The following is a 14806-nucleotide window of genomic DNA, read 5'->3' on the forward strand; positions in this document are numbered from 1 at the left end:
TCCCTCAATTTTGATTTAACAAGTAAAAGTTATACACAAAAGAATAATCACAGTTTTTGGTTAATGTGACAAGGTATTTTCAGGCAGGATCAATAAGACTTCTCTTCCAATGGACTCTACAAGACACTTGTACTTGGGTTAACGGATTACTGTCAGGTTTGATGAATAATTCTTATTTTACTATAAAGATGAATATTTTTCTCTTCTTATTTTAATTAGAGCTTAGATCTGGAAGTCGCTCGAACCCGGTTGGTCCAGGTATTTCTGGAAGGCACGCGGAATACTCTCTGGTTCGGGGGTGGCTCTTGAATCGACCTGGAATTGCAGTCTATCTTCTTTCCACCGTATATTAAGTTCATTTTTCTGAAGCTCTGCAACTAGGGAGATAAAAATAAAGATATAACATATATATCTTAGTCATACAGAAGAATGTGACCAAGTGCATTTTTTACAAAAACGTGATCATTGACTATTTGATATCTTAACAGCTTAATATTGCACTGGAAAAAATCCCAAAGGATTTTAAACTTGGAAGTATAATATATTGACTTGTCAAAAATGACTACCTGCATTGATGTTTATTTTCGTGCCAAACAAAATCGTCTTAAATGGCCCTTCTGAACATTTTACGTTTTGTTAGTTGGTCTTTTCTCCTGTATGACAACGATATGGATATCTATGCAAAATGCAATTAATATATTTTGCTGTAGAATTGAAGTATTACCTTCTAGATAAGTAAGTACCTACCCTACTCGGGCAACAGAGAAATGTCAAACAAAAATTAATTATCGTGTTTTTATGGTAACAAATTAATTTTGAAAAAGTGAATATTTTGGATTCATATTTTAAGCTTTTACTTTATAACATTTTCAATACATATTGTAAACCAGGCGATTACCACGGATCCTCGAAAGATAACTAGAGTAAGATCAAAATTCTCATGGACACTACAGAAAGATGATAGAAGGACCTACAGCATGAGGACGAGGAGAGCTGAGAGAGAACCGTCTAAAAATACGACAAACTAGAATGGAGTCGGGATGACGATATTCTGGGATTTTACTGCACATGATTACAATAATCCTAAATGGGGATTTATTAGAATGAAATATTTTTCTACCGAGGAACATTGTAAAGAGATAACGCCTGTAGGGTGTTAAACTAAATAAATCAAAAATTTTATTAATTATTTTATTTCGCCAAATTCACTTGGAAAAATATAATTTTAGTGAGTTGGCCACAATTGGATAATTTACAGCTAGAAAAATTGATTTATTTGCTTTTTGTGAAAACTGATTTTTCTGTCTCTTGATTTTAAATGAGAATTTTGGACAATTTACTTACTTGACATTTAGATATTTCGATCGTTTTTTCATACACGATCCATGTAACGGATTCATAGAATGGGTCGGTCGTGAGAGATCCGCGATATGTGAAGTAGCACTCGTTCAGATCTAAATCCAGCATCCAGCTAAGCAATTGTTCTGAAACAGAAAAATAATAAGAAATCAGATAACTTTGTTCTCTACACTTTGCGTACATAATATGATGACTGGTACACACACACGAATGACTTCATGAATGCATATGGCTGACCAACTGGTATTTTTAAAATTGCAACCTGGTAACCATGGATATAATGAAAATGCCAAAATGAAAAGCCAACGTTGAAGAAAGGTTGTTTTGCCTTAAATAGATAATTTTTTTAAATTTATTTTTTTAATTTTAATTTTATATATTTTTTGAATAGAGAATGTGAATTGTAAACGTAAATAATAAAGACAAGCGATGGCATGACATATGACAGAGACAAACTTATTTCTGCCACAGACTCCATTTTGACATTTTTATAAAATCCGACAGTGAACGGATCATTGTCAAAATGCCAAAATCTTTCAAAATAAAAGTACAGAAGTTACGTTAAAATTATTTACACGACGTACATAAGGCTTGTGGATAATTAAAAAGATGAAGATAAGTTCTTTAAGGTGCTATACACATATGGAGCGAATGGATAACGAGAGAATGACAAAAAAATTAAATAATAATAATAGAAAGTATATTAGGCAAATGTGAAAGGGAGAATTTTTTTAAAAAGAGCGAGCCAAAAAAGACTTGACACTACCAGATCAATTAGAACCTAAAATCTGGCGATGTCAAAAGTCTGCGTAATCGGAGGGTATGTATGACTAGATGTATGGATTTGAAGCTAGCTAGGAGTGTATGTTAGGACAGAAGAGTGTGGCGTTTCATCCTCCCTGCTTACCCCTGTAGAGAAACGGCGTGATGGTAGTAGTAGCAGTAGTAGTAGATATAGCTTTATCTTTTTTATTAAAGGTCAGTCAGACGAAGTTAGTAAAAGGTCAGTAAGAGTGGATCCATCAAGGATTTTTTTTTGTAATTGTCTGGGACATTACCAAGTCGACCCACGACCTACTCACGCCGACGCCCACGGTGTCCATTTCTGTGGTCGTAGTACGTAATTCATTTAAAATATCATCAACAGATAATTAATTACCCGTTTTCTAATGCGTGGGTAAATATTAACCAAAGTAGCTCTTTGCGAATGTAACGACTTTACAAATGAAGGTATCATCATTGCAGAAACACATTTGGCAACAATTTTTACACATATCTACAATATTTTCAAATGTTTGAAAATTTGCACTGACATATCTTGGTGGAACTGCATTTTATAGAATAAAAGAACAACTATGTAGTTTTTTCCAAATATATTTAACTTATTTATTTATTTATTTCATAGAAACATATTTTTTTACTATATCGCTCACTCCTTTCAAGAACGTCATAAATCAAAAATCGTCAATTTTCAGGTTTGCATGTTTTCGGAATGCCTAGAAAATGTGCTTTATCCCAGGAAAAGCGGCATATTTTTTACTTAATATTTACCCGCTATAGGACAGAAAATGTTGTTTTTGCATTTTGAAGAAAAGGTATTGTTTAATTATTTTTTTAAATTAACTAAATATTTTTCTAATGGAGAAAAAACCTTCAGGTTTTACCTTAAAGATCTGTTGCACAGTAAAAAGTTCAATAAGTGGCTTGATTTCATTTTTAATACATTGTGTTATATTTTTAAACTTTAAAAACGTTCTCCTGAAAAATCAAGTTTTTTTATTTATGACGTTCTTGAAAGGAGTGAGCGATATGTATTACGGCTCTTTAGGTATGGCCTGTGTTGAGCCGAAATACTTACATGTTATTACAATTAATTAATTAATTTTTATTTGTTTTATTTTATTATTAGATCAAATACATTGCATACAATAGATACAATAACAATTTATAGTATAAAGGTTTTACAATAAAAGAATTACACCTGGACTTTAATTAATTCACTTTCTACCTTGTCCCTTCCAACGAGAAGCAACCATCGACGGACACTGTTCTTAAAGACATGATGTTACGGTTACGGTTATGTTACGGTTGTATGTTACGGTTACGACGAACTCCGGTTGCTGGTCAAATAAAATGAATGTGGAAAAAACTACAAAGTTGTTATTTTTTTCTATGTATATTTGTTTTATGAAAAACTTTTAAGTACACAATACATAGCAAATAAAAATTTCTATGTTAAACTTATAAGAATTTCTGAGATATTTCGTATAAGATTTACTGGTTAAATTATAAGCTGCATTTTTTTCAGGCGTATCCTAGTATGTAAAGTAATCCGGTTAGATCCGATAATCCGATAATGATGCATACATCCAAATAAAAGGGCCGCTGCTAAATAAAAGCTTTCCCAATGCAACTATAAATGGCTTTGGTGAAGTCAGATGTACAGTGTCATAAGATAAATAATATATGTAGTAGTTCAAACAATTTGAGTAGTGTGGCTAACAATCATGGGTAGAATGGTGAATGTTACACCTACGTAAAGTGATCACTTAACCAGCCCATGACAGGTGTTCATCTATGTTTAGTTGAATGAATTAGTTTGAGAATTTCCCTTGTTAGTAGATTTTAGATTTTGATATTTGTGCGTATTTTGATAAATACGAATATACCATATCATATGTATGAAAGCGGATATAATACGATGTTTACAAAGAATCTTTTACATATGTATCGTCGTCATCCTGATCAACTGTCGTATGTGCGTTTAGGCACATTTTACACAAGGGATTATTTTGTGTTTGCAATTATTAAATGTCAAATATGCGCACAGGAGCAGTCTAATTTAAGAAAGATTATATCTGCCTACCCCTGCGGAGAAGCGGCGTGATGGTTGGTTAGCTAGTTAGTTTTTTTTTTAAATATTCATTTGTATTTTTGAAAAAAGGTACGATTTAAAAAAAACTTGATACTCTTCAAAAGGCAACAGGAATAAGATTTATATGCAGAATTTGAAAATTTAAATAATGTTTTAACTTCGAAATGTTAGTTAGGTCAGTTAGTCAGGAGAGCGACGATGTGTACAATGTACATGCCACCTTCAAAAGTTTCATGTATTATGATGATGTCGAATAAGGAACGAATGTTCAAAGGCTTATTGTATTGATTCTTTTTACCATTATATCTTCCCATTATCCTGATATATACATCTAGGAATAATCATTCATATTTTAAACTCCCACATCTGTTCTTATTCATCAATTTCAACCCCCAGAATTGATTTTTTTTTAAAAGCTCTAAAAGTTGCTCCATATTGGAACTTTTTTTTATATAACAGTCGAAAAGTATTAAAATCTTCAGTGTACGAATAATGCGCGTGTTCAAAATTGATTTATGTATACATTTGGCGTTTAATTTGCAAAACTCTATTTAATTTATATATTAAATGTTAAAATCAAACACTGATTTTTGTCAAAAAACACAAAAAAATTGAGAATTTTTTCGCCTCGTTATGACATTTACAAACGAATGAGAACGTTCGAAGAATTTGATGCTAAAGAGAGTGATAAAGATAAAGAACCCAGATCGAGGCAAAAATACGAAAATGATTAATTAAATAAATAAAAAATACCTGATCGAAGGGCAGTTTCTTGCTCTAGAAGAGATATTTCCGTGACTGCATCAGCTATAGGTTGAAGATCACGATTCGGTTCTGATGATATCTGAAGTAGGAATCCGACTACAGCGAGTCCATCAGGTTTTGATGATGCTTCATCGAATCCGCCATATTTGGCATTATAGTGGACTAAATGGGCCTCTCCAGCATATCTGGAATTTTTACATTTTAAATATCTTGACTTGTTTCCATCTGGAGAGTAATCTTGAGTATTTCCAGGGGGTTTAAGAGAGTATTTTTTGACGATTTCATTAATCTGTACATAGCTTCATCTTGTTAGGCATTCTTGGTGTTATTAAAACATTGATTTGTTTGAATTTTCGTTAAAAAAACATTATTAATGTTTTACATAGTAAATACCACTATTTCTCAAAATCTACTGTGACACGTGTTTCGATGCATTCCGCATCATTTTCAAACGGTCACAGTAGATTTTAAGAAATAGTGGTGTTTACCAAGTAAAACATTAATTAAAAATGGATAGATTTTACCACAAAGTGACTGCCGAATCAATTAATGAAAAAAAAACATAAATTGAATATTGCATTCACTCAAATTTTTACGGGCCATGAAGCGTTTCGACAATTTTTTTTCCGTTTTGGAATTAGACAATATTCTATTATTTTGAGAAATAAAAATGGGACTTAAGTTGATGACTTGAGTTTATTTGATTGATGATATAATATTTTCCCCATAAAATCAAACCCAACCTAAATACAGTTATCCCCTTGCTCTTACCTCACCTTAAAACACCATTACCCCCCCCCTATCCTTATCGAAACCCAATAACTTGTACACTGTTTCTTTTACATGTTATGTATGTATGTGTAGTCATAAAATAAACCCTGAAGAGGGCAACAGGTTGTTGCCGAAACTACATAGTTGGTTGTTAATAAAAATGTAAGTGGATAAAAAAACTAAGTCTTTTTATTTCTCAAAATAATATATCACTATGACCACAATGTTAATGCTTTCAATATGTAAAAAAAGACAAGATTCTGCTAGTGAATGTGATGAAACGTTATCACAGATATCCCTTATTTAGTGTGAGAATGTCCAGTTTTTGAAAGGGAGAGATGTAAATTGGAAAGAGAATGTGCAAAAGAGGGTATTCAGTTGACAAAAATTGACGAGGCAATGGGACATAAGAACATATCGGATTTTGTGGTGTCTTATATGGAAAATATGACAAATTAGACAAATAAACGAGCTATGTGATGGAACTTGATTGATGGATATAAACTACATATGCTATAAATCCTTGTACATAATAGACAAGGAAAGTTTTCTAAGGTAACTAATATTTAAAAAAAAACATTGATTCTCCACGGGAGAGTATGACCAAAGTTGTGAGTAATTATAAATGTTTAGATGAATTACGAATTGTTTAACAATGATAGATCTTACTTTTTACCATCTATCGAGTGCTCCGAACCAGAGTGATCATCTTGCGACCAGTGAAAATGCAGCTGGGCGAACTTAAATTGGCCAAACAAAGGTCCTCCTTTCAAAATTGGTGGCTCAATTCTATCAACGTACGTGAACAAAGCTGAAAAAAGAGATTCAATTAAAAAAAATTGCTAAAACATCAGAGATGTTTGATTGACAAATGTGAACCTTTTGAAGATGAGGTAGACATCGATAGCTAAGCAAAAAATAATAATAATAATAATAATAAAACCCTTATCCGCACCCCAATGGTGCATAGGGCACTGCGTCATATAAACGCAGTGTTATGTTGATCGTTTACACATGAAGGAAAGGTGATCAGCCCTCCGCTTCAGGTAACAGTCCTGGGTAATATTGAATAAATATAATAGTGAAAAAAATAGATCCATATATTATTATTCAGACACTGGATTTATCAGTCTATGATTCTATAGTAAGTAGAATGGTGAACGTTATATAATATAAATGTATAGTGATCATTTAAGCCAGCCATCTGGCTCTTTGTATTTTATTATTTGGCTCTACAAGTTGTAAGCTCTGGTATGCTCTGTCTTCCATCTTCTTTGAAATGATTAAAAAACGATGGATGTTTCATCTCATCTTGAGACTTCCATAATATTGATAAATTGTGTCGCCTTCTTTCAAAATATGCCAGATCCATGTAAATCGATTTTACAAAAAATGCTAAATTCTCCGGGAAACATTTATGTTTCAAAGATTTGTCTACCTTGGCATAAAATATTTTGAAAGAGAATTCTCCAGTTTTTTTTTAAGTTTTTCAGTAGGTATTAAAAAAAAACACGAGACACAAACCGATAATGACGTCATCTTAATTTTTGACCTATCTCAGCTGTCTAATTGGCCGATGTGGGTTAGAACGCAAGTTTCATGAATATACCGGAATTTGAAATACAATGCTGTTTTTAAGTATTATATTGCAGGGTTTTCAAGTATATAAATTTTTTAAACAATAAAACCTTCAATTGGGATTCGGCTGTCCAAACTTAAAACACAGTAAGGGATGTAAATGCAAAAAAAATGTACTACAAAAAAATGTCCCTTACTGTGTTTTAAGTTTGGACAGCCGAATTCCGATATTTATTTTAAAATCTTATAAAACTGGCTCAGGCGGATTTTGAAAGTAGGCGACACAATTATCCGCAGGACAAATAATTCAGTGTCCGACAAAAAAAATTTGTTAAAATGTAAGTATTTCAAAACTGTAATTTCTTTAGTTATTTCAGGTTCTTTCTCCCTAAATATATATAAATATATGTATCTATATATATATATATATATATATATATATATATATATACATATATATATATATATACAATATATATATATATATATATATATATATATATATATATATATATACATATATATATATATATATATATATATATATATATATATATATATATATATATATATATATATATATATATATATATATATATATATATATATATATATATATATATATATATATATTGTATATATATATATTCGATTCGCTTCGATTGACGCATTGGAAGATAACATTAAAGCATTTATTCGTGAGATACCGGCCGAAATGTTGGAAAATGTATGGCAAAATTGGACTAAGCGGATGGACCATTTCAGCCGCGGTCAACATTTCGCTCACTCCTTTCAAGAACGTCATAAATCAAAATTCGTCAATTTTGAGTTATGCATGATTTCGGATGCCTAGAAAATATACTATATCCCAGAAAAAGAGGCATATTTTTAACTTAATATTTACCCGCTACAGGTTAGAAAGTGTTGTTTTTGCATTTTGAAGAAAAGGTATTGTTTAATTATTTTTTTTAATAAACTAAATATTTTTCCAATGGAGAAAAAACCTTCAGGTTTTACCTAAAAAGTTATGTTGCATAGTAAAAAGTTCAATAAGTGGCTTGATATTTATTTTTAATACATTGTATTATATTTTCAAACTTTAAAAACGTTCTCCTGAAAAATCAAGTATTTTGATTTATGACGTTCTTGAAAGGAGTGAGCGATTTGAATAAAATAATCTTCAAACATTAAATTATAAAGTCCGTACTATCGATTCAAATAAAGATTTTATGCATTTTCCTGAATTTCTCAAGTGATGGCGCCACAATCACCCATACTTCCAAATTAATGCTTTATGGATGTTAATAATGGACAGAATGGTGAACGTCACACAAGTGTACAAAGTGATTTATTAAGCCAGCCAGATGCCATGTCGTAAGCCCTGGAATGCGCAGACTTCCATCTTCTTTCATACATAACAATGATAGATGTTTTATCTAAAGTTGAGAAAAATCATAAGATTTGCTGGCAATATTGTTATTGAATTTACCAGTTAACCCATTATTGACAGCCTTGACCACGTATCCATTCATCCAGTGACCCGTGAAGGTCATTAACCTGGAAGGGATCCAATTTTCTGCCTTCGTTGTTTCCAGTTCAAGCGGGGATTGTGCGATAACTTCATCAGATGTATCTGCAATTTATAAATAAATAAATAAATTACATTCAGACGCTAGTTGGCTTTAATTAAAATACTTTCTCTCTCCCCTATGGTGACGAATGAAAAACTATAGTCAAAGTCTTTGTCTTCTTCTTTTTCTGTTTTAGATAGGACTATGTCATGTTAAGCCTCCGTAATGCAATGTTCAGCACGCTCGGATATCGTACTATAAATAATAATATAAATAATAAATAAATATAGGTAATTTTTTCACACTAATATTTATTCAATATTATCCTGGACTGGTACCTGAAGCAGGGGGCTGATCACCTTTCCTTCATGTGTTAAGGATGATGATAACATTGCGTTTATATGATGCAGTGCCCTTTACACGATTGTGTGCGGATAAGGGTTTGAAGATGTGATGTTATTATCAGAGTCTGCTCCAGGGAGGTGGATGTTCAGCTTTCATTCCATCGTTTGGGTGGTCTCCCTGGGGGTCAGCTACCTCTTACGCTGCTGTTCACTGCTATCCTCACCACTCGATCCGAACTCGCTCTCCCCATATGATCTCTCCAAAAGCGTCTTCTTGCTCTTCCCCATCGTTCAACATTTTCAACTTGACAGATTCTCCTTATTTCCAAGTTTCTGACTCTGTCACGAAGTGTTACGCTTACGATGGGTCGTAGAGTCTTCATGTCAGTGATTCTAAGAAGACTTTTTGTTCTGGTGGTGTCAGCTCTTGTTTCTATACCGAATTGTATTAAAGTCTGATTTGTAATAATTAATTACTAATTAATTATGGAATTCTGAATAAAATAAAGGATTACGTAAATAAGTAGAGTATTAATCCGTTTGAATTTATCAGTGATTAGGAAATCAGCAGACAGACAGGTAAGTCAGGATTAAGTGTGTACGCGTACGAAGTATCAAGTGTGTATAAGTTTCATCAAATGGTGAAGATTGTGTGAATGGAGGAATTAGCGGAATTAAACCACGACGATAAGGTTAATTGATAGAAAAGTCAATCTCAATGCCAACTATAAATTTTCATTATTGCTCTGTGTGGATACAAATGGTATCCACACAGAGCAATAATAATATTAATAACAATTGTGAATAATTTATAAAGCCCAATTTTCGTAAATTTTACCCAAGTGGCATTTCAAATGATTGTATAGATGGAAATGTATCCAATTTGAGAGAGTGTAGTATAATAAGTATTACAAATATTAACACGAGCACATAATAAAATACATGTGAAGCCGATAAGTTTTGAGCAATTTCCTTCCATTACACATATTGCCTTCACGTAATCCTTCAAACAGTCGCCTGAAGTGTTTATTTTTTATTAATGATTTGAAAATAACCTAAATGCAAAACAAATAAAATAGTATTTATGCTAAAATTCTAGTATTTTTTTTCTTTTTCATTGATCACACTTTTAACGTATTTCTCTTTTTGCTGTGCTTTTTTCTTGGTTGTTATTTTAAGTTTTACCCTATTCTGACTTGTTTACTTATTTTTACTGTTTTTTTGAACATATTTTACTTATTAGCTCTACCGTGTTCCGAGATAATTTCATACTTATCTTTTAAAATTTTATTTTATACACACACACACACACACACACACATATATATATATATTTAAATATATATAAATATAAATATATATATATAGATATATATAAATATATATATATATATATATATATATATATATATATATATATATATATATATATATATATATATATATATATATATATATATATGTCCCAAAATGAGTAACTCATTAAGAATATTATTAATATAATATGTTTTATAAATGAATAAAACAAAATATGAAAGAGAACATTTTCCATTCCTTGCCTTGAGAAATAATTTTTCAGTAATTCCTTTTCTGTGTCGGCTGATAGACTTCAGAGTGAATTACTTCTCACAGTAATTACCTTCTTTTGTTAGTTTCGAGAAACATCTGAAATATTTCTATCTATCCTTAGAATACTGACCGCCCACTGAAATATTTCTTCTTTCTTGGATTCTCTCTCTAGTCACAACTCTATTATTTCTTATACCTCCCTCACACTATCATCACAAAATTATTTTTATATCTATAATTTCGGTAGAATATTATAAAGCTTGATAATTGTTTAATTAAAACGTTTTTTTATTTAATTACCAGAAAATCCAAATTAAAAATGTTAACGGTTCAACATGTTTACGTTTTATTTCGCGCCATGATACATGAATGGTAAGTTTTCGAGTAAAACGTAAAATAAACCCCAGGCAACAGATGATTCTGTTAAACCTAACCTCATTACGTCCTAGTATCAGGATATGGTATAAACAAGGGTTCTATTATAATTTGCACCCATATGTAGGAACATGTAGCACATTTATACGCACACACATCCAATATATATGTATATTTTTTATTTAATTCATACCATTTTTAATAGCACTCTATATGATAAAACACAACATGGTTTGGTTTTAAATTTTAGAATTTACACTAATGAAAATATGTCTCTGACTACTATAAGGATAAAATGGTGCATTGGGCACGTCATCAGATAAGTGTAGCATTACTTTGATAGGTAATTATATGAAGAAGAAATGACGAGCCCTGCGCTTTGTATTTTTAAATATCTTCGGGTTTTATTGCTCATTTTAATATTTCGTCACTTACGCACGACAATATGATAATTTTATATTAGTTATCCATCAAAATGCTAGCGTAAAAAAATAAATATTTACCTTTATTATTATTTTAACAAAGTATTATCAATTTATATATAAAAAAACTTCTATTCTTTTGATATTTTTCGTTTGGTACCCAACATTTTGATTAATTAAGTTATTTCTTAATGCAACAGCTGAATATTGAATAACAGGACGAATAAGCATTTTTAAAGAATTTCACCGTATAAAAATTTTGTAATGAATCAAAAATAATAAAAATAAAATAAATATAAAATAAAAAGTAAAAAATATAAAAAATATAATGTATTATATAAATAAGCTAAATTTTGTTATTTTTTTTACCTTAGGCAACCCAGAGCATTCTTATTAGGTAGGTACAGTGTTCTTGCCAAAAAATTAAATGTAGACAAACGTACAAAAATTACCAGATATACAAAAAACGACATTAGGGACTAGAGTATCTATTACACTGTGCTCACCTCGCGTCACGTACAATACTAGCACGTATTACGTGACACGTGTAATACACGGAGTATATTTCCCACTAAATTACGTTAAACTGCCCCCAGCCCGAGGGCGGACACACACGTAGGTACGCCTAATCACCATTACATATACGATATTTGTGTAATGAAATGGTCACTATGCCGCGTCAATTTAGTGCGGCGCACAGGGTAGCTACCCTGAATTAACGATCGCGCTTCAGACGAATTTGATTTTTTTTAATCAGATGTGGAAACAAGTTTTTTTTTAAAAACTTTTTTACTTAAGTTTTTGTGTTACTCTAGTTATAAGTCATTGTTCAGTAAATGCATTAAATGCTTAAAAAGTAAATGCTTTAAATATTAATAATATTGAGAATATAAGTCACTGTCTTTATTCATAAGTTTTCTAAATACTGCATATTTTTCTTTTCTTCTATATTATTTTTTTACTAGGTATTGGGGTCCCGAGGGACTAAGTGTCGGCCTCTGTCCATACATCCTTCTCCCCCCTCATTAATCTGCATACAGTTTTTATTCCTTAAGAATGAATTAAAATTATACCTCTATGCGCAGCTGACAAAGATTCCCCCAGCACTTTATAACCGCTGCAGGTGGATGGTGAATTTAGAAAAAGAAACAAGTTTAAAAGAATCGAGGTTATAAATATTACATGATGGAAAGTATGGAGATCTCAACTATCTTGGTAATTTTACTTCTTATTGGTACTCATAAATATTGTTTCTATAATGACATGTGTTTCTATGCATTATTAAAGACTATATGGTATTTGATAATACGACGCGGTGAATGCATCGAAACATGTTAAACAATAGATTTTAATAATTGATAGAATAGACTGTCGAATCAATTACTTAATATAACAGAACTTCATGGACGCAGGCAACTTGTTACTGCTATAATCATAGCAATTTACTGGATTTAAATATTGATAAGCAAGTTTATTTAATTATCGTTAAAATAAAGCCAACGCTTCATGTTATAATCTTTTTTTTATTTATTAATATTTTTATAAATTTGTTTTATTTTATTTGGGTTTACAATAGCAACATATGTAAAACAAAACAATTAAAAGATATATATTAAACAAGCCAATTATAGTTAACCACAGAAACATAAAGATTAGTACAAAATATTTAATAAAGATCTAGCAAATGAATAATTGTGTGTGTATGTGTGTATGTGTGTATGTGTGTATGTGTGTGTGTGTGTGTGTGTGTGTGTGTGTGTGTGTGTGTGTGTGTGTGTGTGTGTGTGTGTGTGTTGATTCTAGTAGAGACATACATACAATGCAGAGAAGCATAGTTTTTAAAGATCCTGGGAGTACAATATGCTCACCATTCGACTTTTCAATACAGATTTTCCGCAATTAAAAATGTCAACTTGGCTAAAACATGAGTTGTACTCACTAGCTATTCGAAACTCCGCGCATAATTAGTTCGAGAGACAGGTACAGTAGGTACTCTGAATAAAGATTGTGACGTGTGACGGGTACGGTAGCCGGGTACATTATACGTTATTTCGGAAGTCAAAACCGGACTATCGATACGTCCACTTATTATATCCTGGAGGATTCCCATATCAAATTATCATTATTTGCTTTTACGTAGGTATATGTAGCTGGATCGATTAAAAAATCAATGAATTGTAACATACCTAAACAGAAACCGAAGCACCCCTTGATTGAGTTATCAATAATTGGTGTAATATTACTTGTATAGTTCCACCCTATTTCAGACTTTTTTTTCTTCGTGTTATCCTTTGTAAAGTTCACCATTGCTGAAAAAAAATTCCAAATGAACGCCAAAGAAAAATATATTCGTTTTATTAATACGCTGAATGTTACACCTGAAAAATTTCACGGTAACTTCGGTGTTGGCTTTAATAAGAGATGGAAGCAAAGTAAATTGATCGAATATAAGATGCTTGATATTTTAGACATGTCACCCTTATAATATAAACCTTTTATACTAGCGTGTCGGTGTATGTCAAAGGTGAAATCATTAGAAGTAATGTTTTGGGACTGCTAAAAACTCCTCAATGAAGGGGAAGATTTGACTCTCCTCCGTTGCCTTTTCATAACTTTTACGTAATTTCGGGACATTTAATGGGTGACCGGGACATTACTGTAGCAAACTCTGACAAATTCATCCCAACGATCGGAATGAATAATAAAGTATATGAAACGTATTTGTTTGCTTTTAAAAATGAATTAAAATAATTTTTAACGATAACAATTTTTAATTTAATTTTTAATGACAATAATTTTTAACAACATAGATGAAGAAGATTGATAGAGAATATAGAAGTATTGGTGATTTTGCATCTTAATATGAATAAAAAAAAATCATTACAATAAGCTTCAAACGATTGTGTTTATAGTAGTATGTTAAATACACACACAAAGCTTTGTGAACTTTTTTTTTTAAAATAAAATGAAGGGTGAGAGAGAGAGAGAGGGAGAAAAGTAAAAAGTAAAGAAAAATTTAAATATAAATTATCATATATGAATAACTCTAAAATGGGGTATCCTCAAGTATTTATCATATAAAATGCTCAAAATGCTATCATTTTTTATTTTTATTTTTTACTTTATTTCAATAGTTCTTTTATTATTTTGTATATTGTGCTATTTTAAGGAAACAAT

General features: G+C 31.0%; 1 protein-coding gene across 1 annotated transcript; it reads right to left on the reverse strand.

The window, feature by feature from the left end:
* Positions 1-215: 215 nt before the first annotated feature.
* LOC148307884 (carbonic anhydrase 1-like) lies at positions 216-9551 on the reverse strand. The gene is made up of 6 exons (XM_088262667.1): positions 9464-9551; positions 8838-8981; positions 6440-6581; positions 4988-5184; positions 1345-1484; positions 216-377 (listed from the first exon to the last, which is right to left on the reverse strand). Exons 1-6 carry the CDS (start codon positions 9549-9551, stop codon positions 216-218), a joined length of 873 nt encoding a protein of 290 aa, XP_088118793.1.
* Between the last annotated feature and the right edge of the window lie 5255 nt (positions 9552-14806).

Source organism: Brachycentrus maculatus, unplaced genomic scaffold (genome assembly GCF_059751285.1).
Source record: "Brachycentrus maculatus isolate JH-2025_06_01 unplaced genomic scaffold, ASM5975128v1 h1tg000186l, whole genome shotgun sequence".
Taxonomy (NCBI): domain Eukaryota; kingdom Metazoa; phylum Arthropoda; class Insecta; order Trichoptera; family Brachycentridae; genus Brachycentrus; species Brachycentrus maculatus.